Genomic DNA, 19,084 nt, shown 5'->3' with positions numbered 1-19,084 from the left:
TTGGTGTCCGTCCTGGAAGCCATCTTTTTCATTGGAGCTTCGGGGCTGTGACATTTAGTGGAGGGGGGATTACAAGGAACGGTGGAGGATTAGGCCATAACAACATTCTTTTTTATGGGAGTCAAGGACATTCAGCCTACACCTGGATGGGAGTGACTGGGGGTTGTCTGCAGCTGGGACATTGAAAGGATTGGGCCATGTGATGGACTTGTCGGTGCAGGGGATGGATCTTTGATCTTTTTTTTGGGTGGGGAAAACCCAGAACTCTCGGATTTGGGTTTTCCCAGATGTGACAATATGACATCTCTAATAAAACGGAACTTTGAGGAATTGCTATCCTCGGAGTCTTCTTTCGTTTTTTGGGGGTGGGAGGTGTTACTTGGAATCCTGAGCCTTGGGAGAAAATAATCTCCTGTCAGATATTCCAAGTATGTCCATAAAATAAAACTGCTGAAACTAAGACATTATTTTTTATTGTTTAAGGGAATCAAAAGAAGAGTTCACTCATTGTTGAAATTACATGCAATTATTTGGGGGAGTTTCTTTCCACTATTTTCAATTCCATTTGTGGCCCCCAAATGCCAATAGTGCCTATAAATCAATCTTTACTCCTGGCAACTATTTAGACAAGCATGGGAGAAGGAGTAACAGAATCTGGGGGCAGAAATAAAAGAGGGACCAGGCTAGAATCCTGATGTAGCCACAAGCGAAGTCCAACCTCCATTGAAGTCCTTTGACCCTTATCTAATGCTAAGCAGGTTGTAACCATTAATTGAGGATTCTTGTGCATAGGCATACAATACAATACAATAGTAGAGTTGGAAGGGACCTTGGAGGTCTTCTAGTCCAACCCCCTGCCTAGGCAGGAAACCCTATACCGTTTCAGACAAATAGCTATCCAACATCTTCTTAAAGACTTCCAGTGTTGGGGCATTCACAACTTCTGGAGGCAAGCTGTTCCACTGATTAATGGTTCTCACTGTCAGGAAATTTCTCCTCAGTTCTAAGTTGCTTCTCTCCTTGATTAGTTTCCACCCATTGCTTCTTGTTCTACCCTCAGGTGCTTTGGAGAATAGTTTGACTCCCTCTTCTTTGTGGCAACCTCTGAGATATTGGAATAATGCTATCATGTCTCCCCTAGTCCTTCTTTCTCTTAAGCTAAACATACCCAGTTCCTGCAACCGTTCTTCATATGTTTTAGTCTCCAGTCCCCTAATCATCTTTGTTGCTCTTCTCTGCACTCTTTCTAGAGTCTCCACATCTTTTTTACATCGTGGCGACCAGAACTGAATGCAGTATTCCAAGTGTGGCCTTACCAAGGCATTATAAAGTGGTATTAACACTTCACGTGATCTTGATTCTATCCCTCTGTTGATGCAGCCTAGAACTGTGTTGGCTTTTTTGGCAGCTGCTGCACACTGCTGGCTCATATTTAAATGGTTGTCCACTAGGACTCCAAGATCCCTTTCACAGTTACTACTACTGAGTAAGGTATCACCTATACTGTACCTGTGCATTCCGTTTTTGTTGCCTAAATGTAGAACCTTACTCTTTTCACCATTGAATTTCATTTTATTAGATAGTGCCCAATGTTCAAGTTTGTCAAGATCCTTCTGTATCTTAAGCCTATCTTCTGGAGTGTTGGCTATTCCTGCCAGCTTGGTATCATCTGCAAATTTGATGAGTTCCCCATTTATTCCCTCATCCAAATCATTGATTTGGATTAGCAATAAATTAGTAAATTAGCATGATTAGCAATAAATTAGTTTAATGGGACCTTCACTAGTGGACCTGATCTTTCATGCCTGACAAGAGTCTCTTCAATTTTCTTGACCTGTTTTTGGATGTGCTTCGCTTTCCAGGGCTGAGAGAGGAATTGGCCCTGTTACCCGGCTCACTTTATGCCTAAAGTGGGACTACAACTCACAGTCTCCCAGTTTCTAATCTGGTATCTTTATACCAAATCAGCTCTCTGCATTGGCCTGTAATTTTTGAATGTACCCTCAATCCCTTTTTAAAAATTGACCACTTTCCTCCACCACCCTAGACTCATGATGGCGAACCTACTGCACATGTGCCACAGATGGTACGCGGAACCCTCTCTGCAGGCAAGTGAGCCGTCATCCCAGCTCAGCTCAACCATGCATGCGTGTGTGCCTCTCACTAGCCAGCTGATTTTTGGGTCTCTGCCGCGAATGCGTGGTGGGTGGGGTGCATGCGGGAGACTCATGAGCATGTGCAGGGAGATGGGGGTCGCACAAGAATGTGCAGGGGGCGGGGAGGAGAGTGGGGGCATGCAGTGTGCCCCCATGTATCCTGTTTTTGGTCCCAGGAGCTTCAGGGTAGCCTGCTAGGCCCAAAATGGGCCGTGCGGGGGGGTGTCATGTGCGCATGCGCGGGGGGCTGGAGAACATGGGTGTCACACGTGCAGGAGTTAGGTCATGCGGGGGTGTCATGAGCGCATTGCATTATGGGTGTGGGCACGCATGCGCGCGCTGTCACACATCCACTTTTGGCATGCAACGTCAAAAAGGTTAGCCCTCACTGCCCTAGACACTGTGCTAATATGCGTGTTCTTAGTAATTTGTACATATGAAATACCTAAAATAGAATAAACAATTTCCCATATGAATTCTTTAAGAATGTTTAGGTCGATGCCATCTGGATCCAGTGAGTTCTTGCTTTTAATTTGTCAATAATCCCTAAAACCTCAGCTCCTCACTCGCCATCTGTTTCATTTTCCTCACTGCAAACAGCCAAGTAAGGCACATGGTATACATCCTTCGCTATGAGAACGTAAGTGAAAAATTGAGTTTCTTGTGTAACTTGATGTAAATTTAATGCCTTATTGACCAAAGGCCCAACAGAATCCATTTAAATGAATTTAAACTGAAATTACTTTTTTTTAACCATACCATATTTATGTATCTGATTTAAATTTGATCAGATATGTCTATTTTCTGGATAAATTCAAATCCAATTACGTTCTGTTTTTGTTAATTGCTTCAGTAACATGCATTTCCACTCTGCTGAGACTCATTCGACAGATTATGGCTTTGAAGCCATATGGAGATGCCATACAAGCCAATTTGAAATGAGACTTACGGGATGCCGACTGGTACGGAAGTACAAACAACAGACACTAGTCACCGAAGGAAATCATGATGAGTTCTTTAAATACATGTTTGTTCAGTTCAATATTCAAGATGTTGTCTAGGCAACAGGCGACACCAGGCAGACTTTGTAAAATTTGGTCCACTGTCCTTTGAAAGACTGTGAGAGCAGATGCAATTCAGTGAGGCAAACAATTCTAGGGAACAGATTTTGGGAATGTGTTGATTATCAAAGGTCTGCTCTGATTTGCCTGAACATCTGTAAATGTGAAGCTGCCAACATTATTTGACGGAAACCTTTGTCCTTAGCTAGGGTGACAAGAAAAGTATGTGAAAGGCAGAGCACCATTATACAGGACAACAATAATAATATTCAGCTTGTTGTCTTCATAAATGTACCATATTTTTCGGAGTATAAGACACACCTTTTGCCCCCAAAAAGAGGCATCTTATACACTGAATACAGCATTTTTGGCCTCCCGAAACCCCGCCCCCATGCATCCCGTTTTTTGCAAAAATAGGGACACAGAGAGTTTGGAAGGCCTGCAAAGTGCTCCTGGGAACTGGGGAGGTTTTTTCTCATTTTCTATGCACGCCCTGTTTTGGGGGGGAGGGGGAAAAGGGGGGGGCGTTTTTGTGAAAAAATGGGCTGTTTTTTGCTGGGTCCCCCCCCCCCACAGCCCCCAGGAGCACTTTGCAGGCCTCTCAAACTCTCTGAGCACAGAGGGTTTGGGAGGCACTTTTTTTTTTAAATTTACCTCTTCAAAATCTTGGTGCGTCTTATACTCTGGTGCATCTTATACTCCGAAAATACGGTATATCTTGCTGCATAACAGGGATAAGGTATTTGAAATTAGACATTTGTCCTTATGTTTGGACATGGCTTTGGGGTTTTACGGCTGATCATGGAATTGCTGATACAATTCTACAGAGGAATGATTGAGTCTGTCGTTTGTATTTCTAGAAGTGTCCGGTTTGGCACAGCAACAAAACAGGGCAGACACAAACTTCAACGGTTCGTTAGGACTGCAGAAAAAAGAATGGCAAATGCACACACCTCCAGAGCTCCATTTACACTGGCAGAGGGTTGCAGGAGGCCGTGGCAGCCGAAACCGGAGCTCAGGAGCCCATTTTTGCTGGCAGAGCACTCGGGCCACCATAGGCGCCCCCGACAGGAGTGACGTAAAGCTGGCTACGTCCCCCCTCCCCCTGAGGTCAAGCACAAACCTGATGCGGCCTTCAATGAAATAGAGTTTGACACCCCTGCTCCAGGTGTATTTTTTTTATTATCTATCAAATACAGAACGCCACAAAGCTGTCCTGAGCTGTTGTTTTTTCCATTTAATTCTAATGAAAATGTCATAAGCATCATTTTTTTAAAAAAATCCTTAAAACAGAAAATGAGTCATCTGTTCAATTGCTGTTTTTCACCTCACTTGTGCTTTCACACTTCACATTACTTCAACTTACAAAGCTTGAGAATAAGCTTCCTCCCCACCCACCCCCACCCCATTTTACTTGTAAAGAAATACTTGGCTGTTACTTGCTGGGTTGGGACTGGCAAATGGCAGTTCGTAAGAAAACAAATAAATCAAAGGCCAATTCCACCAAAGAATACAAAACCCATGATTCAGATATGGACTTTGTGAGGAGTTTCAAACTGCTTAGTATTGACGGGAGCAGGAAGGTTGGAAGGGAATCGTATTATCATTTCAAAATGCCTTTTGAAAACTTCAACAAGAACAGTGACAAATTGAAACAAGGTCACAGGAGGGCTACCAACCTCAAAATCAAGCCCTTTCGAGAATGGTTGAAGGATCTGGATATGTCTAGTTTACAAAGAGGCATGATAGCAGCCTTCAAGAATCTGAAGAACCACCCCATAGGAATAGGCTTGTTTTCTATTATGACTAGAACTATGGATGAAAATTGCAAGGGAAGAGGATTAGACTAGAGATCAGGAGGAACGTTCCCACTGTAGGCCAATAGAAGTGTACTCCGCTCCTCTACTCACAATAGAATCCCTTACGCCACCAGGCTTGAAATTTTGGGCTTGGTCAATCTAGAACTGTGCCGCCTGCGGTTCAATCTAAGCGTAGTACACAAAATTGTCTGCTATAACGTCTTGCCTGTCAACGACTTCTTTGGTTTCAACCACAATAATACACGGGCAAACAATCAATGCAAACTCAAGGTAAACCACCTCAAACTCGATTGCAGAAAATACGACTTCAGCAACAGAGTGGTCAACGCCTGGAACGCACTACCCGACTTTGTTTTTACAGCCTCAAACCCCCACAGCTTCAACCTCAAACTGTCTACCATGGACCTTACCCCACTCTTAAGAGGTCTGTAAAGGGGGGCGTGCATAAGCGCACTAGCATGCCTACCATCCCTGTCTTACTGTCTCTGTATTTCCTTCCTTTGTTCATGTTTATGTTCATACCTATACTTGTTATCTTGCACATGTTTGACAAACAAACAAACAAACAAACAAAGAGGTTGCCATATAAAGTGGCGAGTTGATTATAGGTCTTTTAACAGAGTTTGGATGAGCATTGGATCTCACAGTGAGTAGAGGATTCAACTGGATCATGGCAGTAGAATTCTGTGATTTGAAGTCCATAGCCCGGGAAATTGCCATAGTTGGAAAACAGTCCCCTAGGATTCCTTCAGACTCTATATTTCTATCATGGTGAGATTCATACAAGTACAGTTTGGCAACTGTAGTGTTAGCTTTAGAATACCTGAAGTGTATTTATGTATGTATTTATAAACTCATTAAGGCATCCAATGCTGCTATTCAGCAAAATTACATTTTTCCCTAAAGATAATCTCATCTGTGTGTGTGTGTGGGGGGGGTGTTCACTTAGGTTTATCCTATGCTTTTTTAAATAAGCTGAGAGAAGTATTTGCCAAGCAGTAATGTGGGTAAGGCTTGGTGCATTGTCCCTTGTGTTAGAAAAGGTCTGCTCAGAGGCGGGCGGCACATGAATTAACAACCAGTTCGCCCAGCACTGAAAATGTGAGCGTGCGCGCCATCTGTGCATGCCCCCGGACTTCCACGCATGCACTTCACTCATGCATGCATGTGTGTGGCATCAAAAACAAGGCTAAATGGGACAGCATAGCTGCCAGGGGAAGGGGGGCAGGGGCAGGGCGGGGCGGGTCCACCCGCAAGTTGCAAGTAGTAGTTCGCCTGAACCGGACCGAACCGGGAGCAGCCCACCACTGGATAAGCTTATGTTGTTCAAAGAGAAACTAAAAATAATGCTAAATCAGAACCAACAATTGCAAGAATCTCAGTGGTGGGAAATTATGGCCCCTTTACAACATGTGGACTTCAACTCCCAGAATTCCTGACCCAGCTGTAAAGGGACCATTGTTGCTCACCCGTTTTAGGTGCTATCACATTGATCGCTGATTTACCTGAAGAAGAGAGGGCTGCTTTTCTGTAGCTGAAGCCTTGTCCATCCAAGAATCCAAAGGTTTCAGAGTGGCGGAGGCCTGAGTAACTACAGGAAACCTAGCCGCTAAGGTTGGCCGGCTGGCTATGTGCAGCTGTTGTTCCTGCTGCACTATCTGCAGTTTCTTCAACAGCTCCTGAGGTGAAATTATGCCAGAATTTCCAGAGTGGTTCCCAGGAACAGGATGTGACTGCTTAGGAGGCTTCGATTGTTCTTTACCAAGAGCTTGGCCTGGCAGGGAACCATTGAAGTACATCGTGGGTGGCTGTATTACGCTGTTTACCTGGGCCGCCAAGGAGATGGCTGGAGTCCTGTTGAAGGCTGGGGCAGCTGAATTTGCTAGTCCTATGCTGTTAGCTTCCACTTTAGTCATCTGTTCGGACTGGCCTTGCAACTGCTGGAGCAGGCTCCTTGTGCAAGCCGTATTCTGGGCGGGATGAGAACTCCCGATGCTCTGTGAAGTCACAGGCTGGAAGAGCCCAGTGAAAGCTTCCCCCACGGAAGGGTGGCTGCCATTCTCGCAGAGGCAGTTCTCTGGGAGTTCAGAGACTGGGTGAAGGTCTGGCCCACGCGCCATCAGTTTTTGAATGGCCGGGCAGAGCTGCTTTTCTGTGGTGGGCGAGTGTCTTCTGGGTTCCTCATACAAGAGCGAGCGTACGACTCCCTGCCTTGGCGGAAAATTGTCTTGGTGGAGTTTCTGAGATGTCTCGGAGACATTTTGGTACAGACTTGTTTTTTCCTGCTTTCCAAAGAGAGTCATAAGGGACAGGTGCTGAGGCTCAGAATCTGTGCGCTGCAAGAAGAAAGGAAGAATAATTAAGACCAAATCTGATTTGACTAGCCGCATTAGCAACAATCAGAAGAAAGAAATCCTCACCGGAACTTAGGATGCGGGGGAGTATGAAGTGTTAGTTGTGAGGGGAAATGGCATGTAGGAGACTGAAGTTATCCCCTACTTAAATTGACTTGGTTTGAGCTAGCCATGACTAGATTTTCATTACACAAGGCAGTGAGGTCACATTTTTCTGGTGACCATAAGCTTGATCCTTAGGCACACACTTGCACGGTGATCTTGGGGTGGAATTTCTGGATAGAGCAGAGGGGGGAGTGAAGAAGGGAGCCCAGCTTGGAATCACTCTGCGGGAGGAAGTAACAGAGCCCAGACCGTTAAAGCCTTTATCTGTCTATTCTTTGGCCTACTCCCAGGTTTTTCTGGTTCCTTGCACCTGACAGATAGCAAGCAGCCTATTTTTTTTTCCTGTTATGACATCACAATTGTTTCCACCAAGGATGCAGGATCCGTGACTCCCTGATAAAAACTAAGCCGCAGAAGCCTCTTAGACCCCTCCCCGCCCCATTGAATCAAGCTCACAATCTGCCACTGGTTTTATTTTATCAGTCTGAATGTAACTGAAGACATGTGTTACATGTGCTAGCGGATCTGGCAGCAGATTTGGACTGTGAGGAGGTTGGGAAGAAACATAGGCCAGTCCTGGAGTCTGGGGAAGGCTCTGAAAAGTGCTCTGCATCGGAGGCAGAGATGGAGCCAGAGCCGTCTGACAGTTATCAGCTGCCTTCGGAGTCGGACATCAGTGGGGCAGAAGAACAGCTGGAGCCTGTTCCCAGTGTGCGCATGCGGAGAGCTGCCAGGAAAAGGGAACATCTAAGGAACAAGGGTCAACTTGGGAGTAAAGCCACAGGTAGATGGTGAATGGCCCCTCCCATAGGGAATAAAGAGGAGTGAAAGGGGAGGGGGAGTTTGCAGGAGACAATTAGTTCAATTCATTAGCGTGAAGATCTGTTCCTGACTTCTTGTCAAGTATTGTCTGCTACAGAGTGGGGTTTGGAGGATATCAGCCTGGCAGCTGTCCAAGCCTGATAAAGGTCTGTGGTTGTGAAATCTCATGAAAGATTTTGCTGGAGAGGAATTCACTTTAAACTAAATAAAAGGGGTTTTATCAGGACGAGGAGTCGGCTTCGTGCTTTTGGGAAGTCTGGATCAGAACAACATGTCTAAATCTCCCAGAGATGATTCTATACATGCTTATATTAAAACAAACCCCGCTGTACTTAAGAAATTAATTAGTTGACATGAATAGGCTGGTTTATCACGAATACATATATGCCATACCTGTACTTTCTGACTTTCCCTGGGCTTTAGAGGGATTGGTTTGATTAAGTTGGGATTGTGGTATAGAGCAGAAGAACTGGTCATTTGCTTTGGCTCCGAGCATGTTTTACACTGCAACACACACACAAAAGGTATAATTTTATTCAAAAAGCAATGTTTCACCTCAAGACCGATAGAACTGTAGGTTGTGAAATTGCAAAGATCAAGCCTAACCCTCGAAAGGTGACTGTCCAGCCTCTTCTTTAAAATCTCAGAGGCCGTGATTCTTAACAAACACCCTAGTAAGGCTGTTTCATTGTTTCTACAGATTTTACTGTCAGAACATCGTTCTTATAATTGGAACAAAAACTACCGTATTTTTCGGAGTATAAGACGCACCTTTTCCCCCCTCAAAAATGAGGCTGAAAATCTGGGTGCGTCTTATACACTGAATACAGCATTTTTGCCTCCCGAAGCCCCGCCCCTTCACCAAAATGGCCGTGCAGAGCCTGTAGAAGGCTTTCAGAGAGCTCCTGGGGGCTGGGGAGGGCAGAAATGAGCGAAAAACAGGCCGTTTTTTGCTCAATTTTGTTCCCCCCAGCTCCCAGGACTTATAAGCCTCCAAAAGGCTATGCATGCAATATTTTTGACAAAAAATGGGCCTGTTCTTGTGAAAAACAGACTGTTTTTTGCTCGTTTTGGGGGGCACCCCCCCAGGAGCACTCTGCAAGCCCCATAAAAGCTATTCATGCCTTTTTTTGGGGGAAAAAACCAGACCATTTTTGGGAGGTTTGCAGAGTGCAAAAACTTTTTTTTTTTTTAAATTTGCTTCTTCAAAACCTTGGTACATCTTATATTCCGATGCGTCTTATACTCCGAAAAATACGGTAGGTAGCTGCATCCTGTACTAGGGGTGGGTTCCGGCTACTGGTTCGCTCAGTGCATGCACAGTACTGAAAAAATGCTTCTGCGCATGCACAGAAGCAAAAAAACAAGATAGAACCGGTTCGGGGATGTGGCAGGATGAGTTACTACCTACTCGGCCGAAGCGGTAGGAACCCACCTCTGGCTTGTACCCATTATGGTTAACACCATCACTGGAGTCAAATATAGTTAAATTCAGAAGAGAAACTTTAACTGCTAGGTTGAAAAATGACCACGAGAATCAAGGCTATTTGAAAGGAACATAATTATCATTTTATAGGAAGAAATAGCAGATGCAATCCATAACAGAAGTACAATGCTGATTTCCATAAAATACTTTATAAATGTGATTTTTGTTTTCCTGATTATCTACTCAGTTGGCATGCAATGTACACGTAAAACAAAGTAAGGGCAAGGGACCCGTTTAAAGCAAGTCATAATGTTTGAACAAGTGTAGTTTCAGGTTCCAGATGTTATTACTTTATTTTTACAGCTTCTGAAGATACATAAACATATGCTCTTCAATGCAAGGTTTTCAAGGCACCATCGATCCTTTAACAAAAACTCTATACTGCTAGGAAACTTAAATTCAACTGTCTTCAATTATACACAATCTGGTATTAAAAGAGAAGGAAAAACGCAAAATTATACAAATTATAAAATCTGACAGACTTGTTACCTCAAAATTAAAAACTTCTTTATTCAAATTCAAACAAATCAAAGAAGCTGAGCTTTGAGCAAAAATAACTGACATTCTCATTTTCTCTTGCAATGATATTCCATACACAGTATGGGCCAGCGGTCAGCAACCCACAGCTCTGGAGCTGCACGTGACCCTTTCATCCCTCTGTTGCGGCTCCATGTCACTCAAAATATGCATCACAACTGCCAATGCGCGACACCCGCCGGCATGCAATTTATTGAGCTATTCGACCCCAGGTAGGCCAACCATGGATAAATCCAAGAAAAGAAATGTTTAAGAAGAAAACAGAACATTTAATTCAACTACATATCCTAGTATTGTGGCCGCTCAGGAAATAATCAGGCATTGGAGAAGGGTATGGTAGCTCCTGGTGTTGTTGTTGTTTTTTCCTTTGGGAAATGGGTCCAAATGGCTCTTTGAGTTTTTAAGGTTGCTGATCCCTGGCATGGGCCATCACAAATGAAATGGTCTTATCCTATATTTTAAGTCATGGAACATCAGAGGGTAGAGAAATGTGGAAAAAAATTCAGAAATTTTGGAAGTCTCACGTAGCAGAAAAATAACTCTTCAAATACTCAGGATTCAGAACCATACAGAAGGGACGCTTCTGCATTCAGATATCCAAAAGTTAAAATGAACACTCTGTCAGCATTCCAAATATCATCCAAAATTAAATCAGAGTCCAACTTTCCCCAAACTTCCAATTTATTAAGAGAGACATGTTGGCACATCTGTGGAAAACCCGAATCTGAAAACTTCCTGGGTTTTCCACCCAGTTGAAAGTTCACCATCTTGCCCCCACACCCACAAGTCCATCACACGGTCCAATCTTCCACTGCCACGCTAGCATTTCCACCCATCTAGTTCCGGTCAGGTGCAGAAACAAAGAATGACCTTAGGCTTCTAGAAAGGAATGTTTTATTTTGACAACAACATTCTACTCCTTACTATTCCCCCTCCCAATTCCCCACTAATGAAACAGCATAGTAAAATAAGAGAGAGAGTGGCAGGCCAAAGATCCTAAAAGGAATATGACTGGAGGCCTGACACTCTCATTACTGCCACAATTTATTCTGCATCCAGGAAACTGAAACGCTGAGATTAAGAAGCTGAATATAGAATTGTTCCTGTGAGTGGCATCTGATAATGAAAAAAAATGAAGGGAAAAAAAACAGATTAAAGGATGTACTGTAGATTCTGAGGGAGGCATCTCTCAGTCATGGGAGTAAAAGAAGCATAAGACATATCAACAGATGGCCCCCCAAAATCTCTAATTTCTAGAGATGCTTAGAGCAGAGGAACAGAAAAGAAACTTTGCTACTGGTCTCCTACTTCACGCTGAGATATCACTATTTTTAGGCCTTGCAAGTTTTTCGAGAATCATTATTCCCACATTCCCTCATTATTTGTCTTGACAAAAACTAAATCATTTTTTCAATAATGATTATCTATTCCTGAAAAAGAAGGCACCTGGACTCTAAAATGAACAGAACAGCAGCCTAATAACTCTCAAAGGCACCTCTGATAGCTTATTAATCCCAATCATAAGACATTTTTCAATGTAGAAATGGCCAGAGGCATAAAAGAGATATTGGCTTTATGCTAATAATCATCCCAAAGAACAGACTCCTAAACTCAGCCTTCCTTAACCTCATTCATGGGGAGGATGGAAAACTTACAGCCATATGATTTTTCACAGAATGACCATTGGCTTACCTGAAGGGTCCTTTTCTGTACACCGCGGGAGAGTCCAAGCAATGGGTTAATTCAGTCTGCTTGCCCTTAGGACTGAGGAACTATTTTTCCTTTAGCCACACCTCCTCCTGGTGTGATCAATCCCCTAGAATTCTTAGAAGGAGTCAGTTCGTGCGGACGGAGCGAAGCGTCCAAGATGATGTACTGTTGACACGAAGAACCCGAATCCCGGCCTTGAGAGCCAGGGTGGGTTGGACTCTCCCGCGGTGTACAGAAAAGGACCCTTCAGGTAAGCCAATGGTCATTTTCCTGTACACTGCTTGGAGAGTCCAAGCAATGGGACATACCCAAGTTATTGTCCATCTGGGTGGGCAGAAGAAGGCTCCCGGGATTCGGTCTCTGACACAACCGCCTGGAGCACACGCCTGCCGAAGGACGCCTCAGCCGAGGCGAAAATGTCCAATTTATAGTGTCGCACAAAAGGAGAAGGAGAGGACCACGTAGCGGCCCTGCAGATGTCCAGGATCGAGGCCTGGGTGGCCCAGGCCGCCGAGGTAGCAGCACTTCGTGTGGAGTGTGCGGTGATGCCGCGCGGAACGGCTTTGGATTGGCTTTCATAGGCTGTCACAATGCAGGCACGAAGCCACCTGCCAATCGTGGAGGAAGAGACCTTCTTCCCTAGAGAACCAGGCTGGAAAGAGAGGAAGAGAGCCTCTGACTTCCTGAACTCCGCAGTACGAGCGATGTAAACCTTCAGGGCCCTCCTGACATCAAGATTGTGCCAGGAGCGCTCTCTGGGATGCGACGGATGAGGACAAAAATTTGGCAACACAATGTCTTGCGCTCTATGGAACCATGAGTTTACTTTGGGGGTAAAGGTCGGGTCCAGCCTCAAAATGACCCTGTCAGGGTGGATGACGCACAGGTCCTGGCGAACAGAAAGAGCCGCCAGCTCCGAAATCCGGCAAGCTGACGTGATGGCAATCAAGAAGGCCGTCTTCAGCGTCAGGAATCGAAGAGAAGTAGTGCGTAGAGGTTCGAATGGAGGGCCGGAGAGGGCCCGCAGGGCCACGGACAGCTGCCAAGTGGGGTAGCGATGAACGGTGGGAGGGCGAAGGTTAGAGGCGCCCTTGAGGAAGAGGCGCACCTTCGGGATTTTGCTGAGAGGCAAAAGATGGTCGCCCGACCAGACGGTGGACAAGGCCGCCACTTGGCGTCGAAGGGTGTTCGGGGCCAGGCCCTTGTTGAGTCCCGCTTGAAGAAAGTCAAGGACTCTGGAAACAGGCGCGGTCGTCGGCTCGATGAGCAGCTCCTCACACCACTTTGCAAAGGCGGCCCAGGACGCATCATAAATCCTGGTGGTTGAAGGGCGTCTCGCCGCCTGAATGGTGTTCACTACCTCCTCTGACAGGCCTTGGCCTTTCAGTTGGTCCCCCTCAAGTGCCAGACGGCCAACTGGAGCCACTGGGGCTCTGGATGAACCACGGCCCCCTGGCTGAGGGAGATCTGGTCCGGAGGGATGCGCCACGGAGGAGACACCGACAGGTGGACAAGGTCGGCGAACCACGACCTGCGGGGCCAGTGCGGGGCCACGAGGAGGACTTCCGCTCCCTCTGCGATGACTTTGGAGATGAATTGAGGAAGGAGAGGCAGGGGAGGGAAGGCATACAGTAGCTCGCGGGGCCACTTGCAACGCAGTGCATCTGTCCCCTCCGCCCCCGGGGTGAAGAACCGGGAGTAGAAGCGGTCGAGCTGCTTGTTGTCCCTGGACGCGAACAGGTCTACGGTCGGATTTCCGAATCTGTCGGACATCTGGTGGAACAGGCGAGGGTCCAGTTTCCACTCCGCAGGATCTATGGTTGTCCTGCTCAACCAGTCTGCCTGTGTGTTGTCTACTCCAGAGATGTGGTCGGAACGGAGAGATTCCAGATGGCGCTCCGCCCAGCGGCCCAGGGACTCCGCCTCTCTCATCAGCGCTCTGGATCTGGTGCCGCCCTGGCGGTTGATGTGGGCCTTGGTGGCCACATTGTCCGTCATCAGAAGTACATGTTGACGATGAATGGACCGGCTGAAATGGCGCAGGGCCAGGCGAGCAGCTCTCAGTTCCAGCAGGTTGATGCTGTAGCTGGTTTCCACTTGGGACCACTTGCCCTGGACAACCAGGGAACCCATGTGGGCTCCCCAGCCGGAGAGGCTGGCGTCTGTGGTGATGATTAACCTCTCGGGCTCCTTGAATAGGTGGCCCTTGAGGATGGCCGGAGACACCCACCAGCGGAGAGACCTCTTCACTTCCGGCGTAACTCGAATCGGCCTGGGAGAGTTGCTCCTGGATGCCCTCTGGTGCGGCAGCAGCAGCCACTGAAGCACCCTGGAATGCAGGCGGGCCCACGGCACGATGGAAATGCAGGAGATCATTTTTCCCAGCAGCTGCGACAAAAGGACCACTGGAGCCTACCTCAAGCTCATCACCTTGTGGGTCATGGACCTTAGACCGGCCAACTGTCTTGGGAGAGGAAAACCCTGCACAAGTTGGTATCTATCACCGCCCCCAGGTGTACAAGTCTGTTTGTTGGAGTGAGATGGCTTTTCTCTAGGTTTAGAGTGAAGCCGTGATTTTTGAGGGATCTCATAGTGGTTTGGAGATCCCGCAATGCCTGCTGCCTGGACGATGACTGGATAAGGATGTCGTCCAGGTAGCACTGGAGCCTTATGGGCCTGCGTCTTAGCTGGGCCGCCACTACCGCCAGAACTTTGGTAAACGTCCGAGGAGCGGACGAGAGGCCGAATGGTAGAGCTTTGTACTGGAAGTGGCGACCTGCATAATAGAAGCGCAGGAACTTCCTGTGCTGGGGACGGATGGGAATGTGGAGGTATGCCTCTTTGAGATCTATAGATGTGAGGAGATCTCCCTGTCGAATCCCCGCCAGGATGGTCTGCAGTGACTGCATCTTGAACCTCCGGTAGGCGATGTGCCTATTGAGGTTTTTGAGGTCCAAGATGGCTCTCCACCCCCCCAAGTTCTTTGGCACCAGGAAGAGGATGGAGTAAAACCCCCTCCCCTCTTCGCCCTGGGGAACTGGTTCCACGGCCCTGATGTCTAGGAGATGTCTGACTTCCTGGTCCATACGCTCTCTCTTTTGAGGGCAGGGCGGGACTGGGCACCGGATGAAGGTCCGGGGGGGGAGGGACAGGAACTCCAGGGAGAGGCCTTCCCTGACTATCTGCAGAACCCAAGCATCCTCGGTTGTCTGGGCCCAATGGGAGGCAAACAGCTGGAGGTGACCCCCGATGGGCGCCGAGCCCGGGCAGTCACTTTGACTTACGGAACGGCCTGTTGGAGGCCCCACCGCAGTTATACTTGCGGAAGCCGAACTGCTGCCTGCCTCTGTCCCGAAAGGGCGCCCTGTCCTGGGACCTGTCGCCCTGCTGACCGAAGGACCTATTGGAGGGAGAGAAGGAAGAGGCAGAGGTGGAAGGCTCGGAGGCACGAAAGGACTGCCTCCTAGAGTAGGGAGCGGTCTTACGTTCCTGCTTCTTGTTTAGAGAAGGGAGGATCTTCCTCTTGTCCTTGGACTCGATGAGGAGAGGATCCAGGGACTCGCCAAATAATTTGGACCCCTTAAAGGGGGCGGAAGCCAGTTTCCACTTGTTTTTCTGGTCCGCTTGCCAATGGCGGAGCCAGATCAGCCGGCGAGAAGTGATATTAGAGCCGAGTGCCCTGGAGGCGAATTTAGTGGCGTTAAGTGAAGCGTCAGCGGCGTATTGGGAAGCCGCGATTATTTTAGACACGTCCTGGTGGAGGCGGACGTCTCCCGCCGGGAGCTTGGTTAGGAGCTCGCGCAGCCAGATCACAGAAGCCCTATTGAAAAAGGAGGCGGATGAAGAGGCCCTAATGGCCCAGGCGGCTGCCAGGTGGGTCTTGTGGCACGCCTTTTCCGCCTTCTTGTCCTCCGCCTTAAGGCCTTCCAGAAGGTCGGCCGGTAGGGAGGAGTTGGAGGTGAGTGCAGCGATGGGCGGGTCGACAGTGGGAAGGGCCAGAAGGTCCTCCAGCACTGGCTCCATAGTATAAAGCTTCCTATCTACCCCACTGGGAGAGGACTGCGTGGCTGGTTGAGCCCACTGGCGCTGGATTAGGTCGAGAAACAGCCCCGGGAGCGGAACCAGCTCTTGTTGGGGTGCTGGGACATCAAACATGACCGCATTGGGATTAGCTGGGGTGGCATCCGCCGCCGGCGCGGCCGGTTTGGGCTTGATCCCCTCCCTGGTGGCAGCCTTGACCTTGTGAAGGACAGATTTGAAAAGGCTGGGCTTGAACAGACCCGCAAAGGCGGGCGCTTCAGGGGGAAGGTCCTCGTCGTCCGAGAGACCTAGCACCTCCGGGTCAGGGTCCTCAATGGCAGAGGCCTCGCTGACCACTGAGGATTCCAGGGAAGGATGGCGAGCACGCTTGCTTGGAGGGGGAGCTGCCTGATCGGGTTTGGGGCCCCTAGGGGCCACTGCAGTGGGACTCTTAAATTTCATGGCCTCCGTGATGCCCTTGGCAATGGCACGGGCCATTAGTTCCTGCATGCGGGGAGATAACTCCTCAGAGTCAGAATCAGGATCCAAGCCCTCCTCTAGGGGGGGTGAAGCCTCACCCTGCATGTCATCTATACTAGCATCCCCAGGGGGAGGGGCCTGCTCACAGGCCCAAGAGGGTGCCGGGGAAGCCGGCTCTGCAAATGACCTATTTGGGGATAGGTCCTGGGACTCCACCTCCTCGGCGAGGACCATCTGGAGATCTTCCCGGGAGGGAGGGATTCCTGAGAGGGACTGCTCCCTGTCTGCCTGGCGTCTGGCCTTCTCAAACTGCTTGTCAAGGGCCCGCTGGCGCCTTTCAGCATCCTTGGCCTCAGCCACAGAAGGGGTTCTGGAACGCTGTTTCCCAGAGCTACCCCCACCACTCTTGCCCGCACCCCCACTCCCCAATGAGGAGGAACCCTTGCTAGGGGCCTGAGAGAGGCTCGGCCTAGTATCTTGGGAATCAGGGGGACTGGGCAGGTCCATAGTCAATGACCACACAAGATGGAGCAAGGCTATGACAAGGCAGAAATTAGAGAGAGAGAGACTGGTTGCTGCAAGGGGAACAAAACAAAAAGATTTGTCAAAATTGCCATATGCACAGTAATTGAGTCAATACGTATGAAAACATCCCATGCTTAATACCAGTCAGAGGCCCAGGGGTAGGATTGGGGCCTGCACCGAGGCGCAAGGCTCCGCAGGAGAAGCAGGGAGGAGAATGACTAGAAAAAGGCTTTGGCCTGCGCTTACTTAGGCCTCCTCCCTGAGCCGGTATAATGACCGTTGGTATGGCCCAGGAACCAGCACCGCTCGCAAAAATAGGCAAAAGGACGAAGGTGGCGATCCCAGCCTGAGAAACCCTTGCTAGGCCCTGCCACCTCCAGTGGTCTCCTGATAACGAGGCTGATACAAAATGGCGGCCATGGCTGGGCGCGCTTTTTTTCGTGCCTAAAATGGCCGCCGCAACAGCGTGGGGCTAAGGGAGAGCGAGGAGCGAACGCGCCTTGAATGGCGACGATCGCCCACTCCTCCCTGCGGCAGAGGTCCTCTAGCTGGCCGGGGAACGAAAAAACTTCGTCTAAAACAACAAACGAGGGGCCTGGGGACATAGGAACCTCGCCGCTGCAGCCGCGCCGTTTTAAACGACAAGCGGCAGGCCTCCGAAGCCGTCCCATAAGGATCGGCTGAGGGGCACCCCCCACCACCTTCCAGCTTACCTCCTGGCCTTCAAATGTAAATTCTGCTGGAGAAAAGCGCAGCGATGAGGATAGAAACGTCTCACAAAGTTGGGGAAATGTTAGGAAATAGAAATAAAACGCAAATAGAGAGTCCAAGCCAAAAAAGGATTAATTCAGCTCAGAGCTCTAGCTAATTACGTCCAAACGGGCTGACTGAGGAAGAATTCTGGGGGATTGAGCACACCAGGAGGAGGTGTGGCTAAAGGAAAAATAGTTCCTCAGTCCTAAGGGCAAGCAGACTGAATTAACCCATTGCTTGGACTCTCCAAGCGGTGTACAGGAAAATAAAATCAGTATTCCGATATCTGGGGCTGCCGCAAAAAAGAGGGAATCAAGCTATTCTCCAAGGCACCTGAGGGTAGGACAAGAAGCAATGGGTGGAAACTAATCAAGGAGAGAAGCAACCTAGAACTAAGGAGAAATTTCCTGACAGTTAGAACAATTAATCAGTGGAACAACTTGCCTCCAGAAGTTGTGAATGCTCCAACACTGGAAGTTTTTAAGAAGAGGTTGGATATCCATTTGTCTGAAGTGCTGTAGGGTTTCCTTCCTAAGTAGGGGGTTGGACTAGAAGACCTCCAAGGTCCCTTCCAACTATTCTATTCTATTCCTAACAGCATGGTTTGTTATATGTCATGGAATTGTGATCTAACATAAAGCACCAAGATGGGTAAGATCAAACTCAATTGCGTCACGTGACGTTTCGTGACGTATCATGATTTTTGTCCTATGCGGAGCTGGGATGGGCGTGGCCTGTGCATGAACCATTTGGCCCGCAGGCCACCAGTTTGACAGGCCTGGGTAATATTGTCTTAAATCACTGCTTGAGTATTTAGGATTGCTTTCTGAGGTGGAATAGCCATACAGCTAGTCCTCAACTTACGACCATAATGGAACCTGCCCATCACAGCTAGAAGTCTTAATGGCTATAGATCAACACACCCATGTGACCGACCTTGTGGCAGCCGTTAAATAAACCAATGGTTTTACTATGAGCTGGTTTTGCCAAAAACTGGAGGTTAATGTTGGATTTCAGCAAAACCATTGTAAAATGTGGTCCAGCTGCCTAGTGCCTGATGTGCAGTCACATTATGGAGTTGGGGGTGAGGGGGGGCCTGGCCATTGGAATTGGATAATAAATAACGGGGGGGGGGGGGGCGAGCTTCCATTGTAACTTGAAATTAATAGACTTGATGACCTTAAATGTTCATCAAGGCTGCCCATAAAGATATCAAACTATTAGGAATGGATTTGTTCATTGTTTAACAAGCTCA

The 19,084-nt window shown here is 48.2% G+C and overlaps 1 protein-coding gene across 2 annotated transcripts in view; it reads right to left on the bottom strand.

Annotated features, from left to right (window-relative positions):
• Nucleotides 1–19,084, bottom strand: part of DCP1B (decapping mRNA 1B) — a 68,810-nt gene that overhangs the window by 9,475 nt on the left and 40,251 nt on the right. For both annotated transcript variants that reach the window (XM_081957253.1, XM_081957254.1), the window contains 2 exons: nucleotides 8,712–8,822; nucleotides 6,543–7,373 (listed from right to left, as the gene is read on the bottom strand). In XM_081957253.1, coding sequence (XP_081813379.1) covers nucleotides 6,543–7,373; nucleotides 8,712–8,822 — 942 coding nt within the window. The remainder of the gene's footprint in view (nucleotides 1–6,542; nucleotides 7,374–8,711; nucleotides 8,823–19,084) is intronic.

Source organism: Natrix helvetica, assembly GCF_964273705.1.
Source record: "Natrix helvetica genome assembly, chromosome: 6".
In the NCBI taxonomy this organism is placed as follows: domain Eukaryota; kingdom Metazoa; phylum Chordata; class Lepidosauria; order Squamata; family Natricidae; genus Natrix; species Natrix helvetica.
Note: the sequence above shows the minus strand (reverse complement) of the source record. Positions and strands in the feature narration are given on the sequence as shown.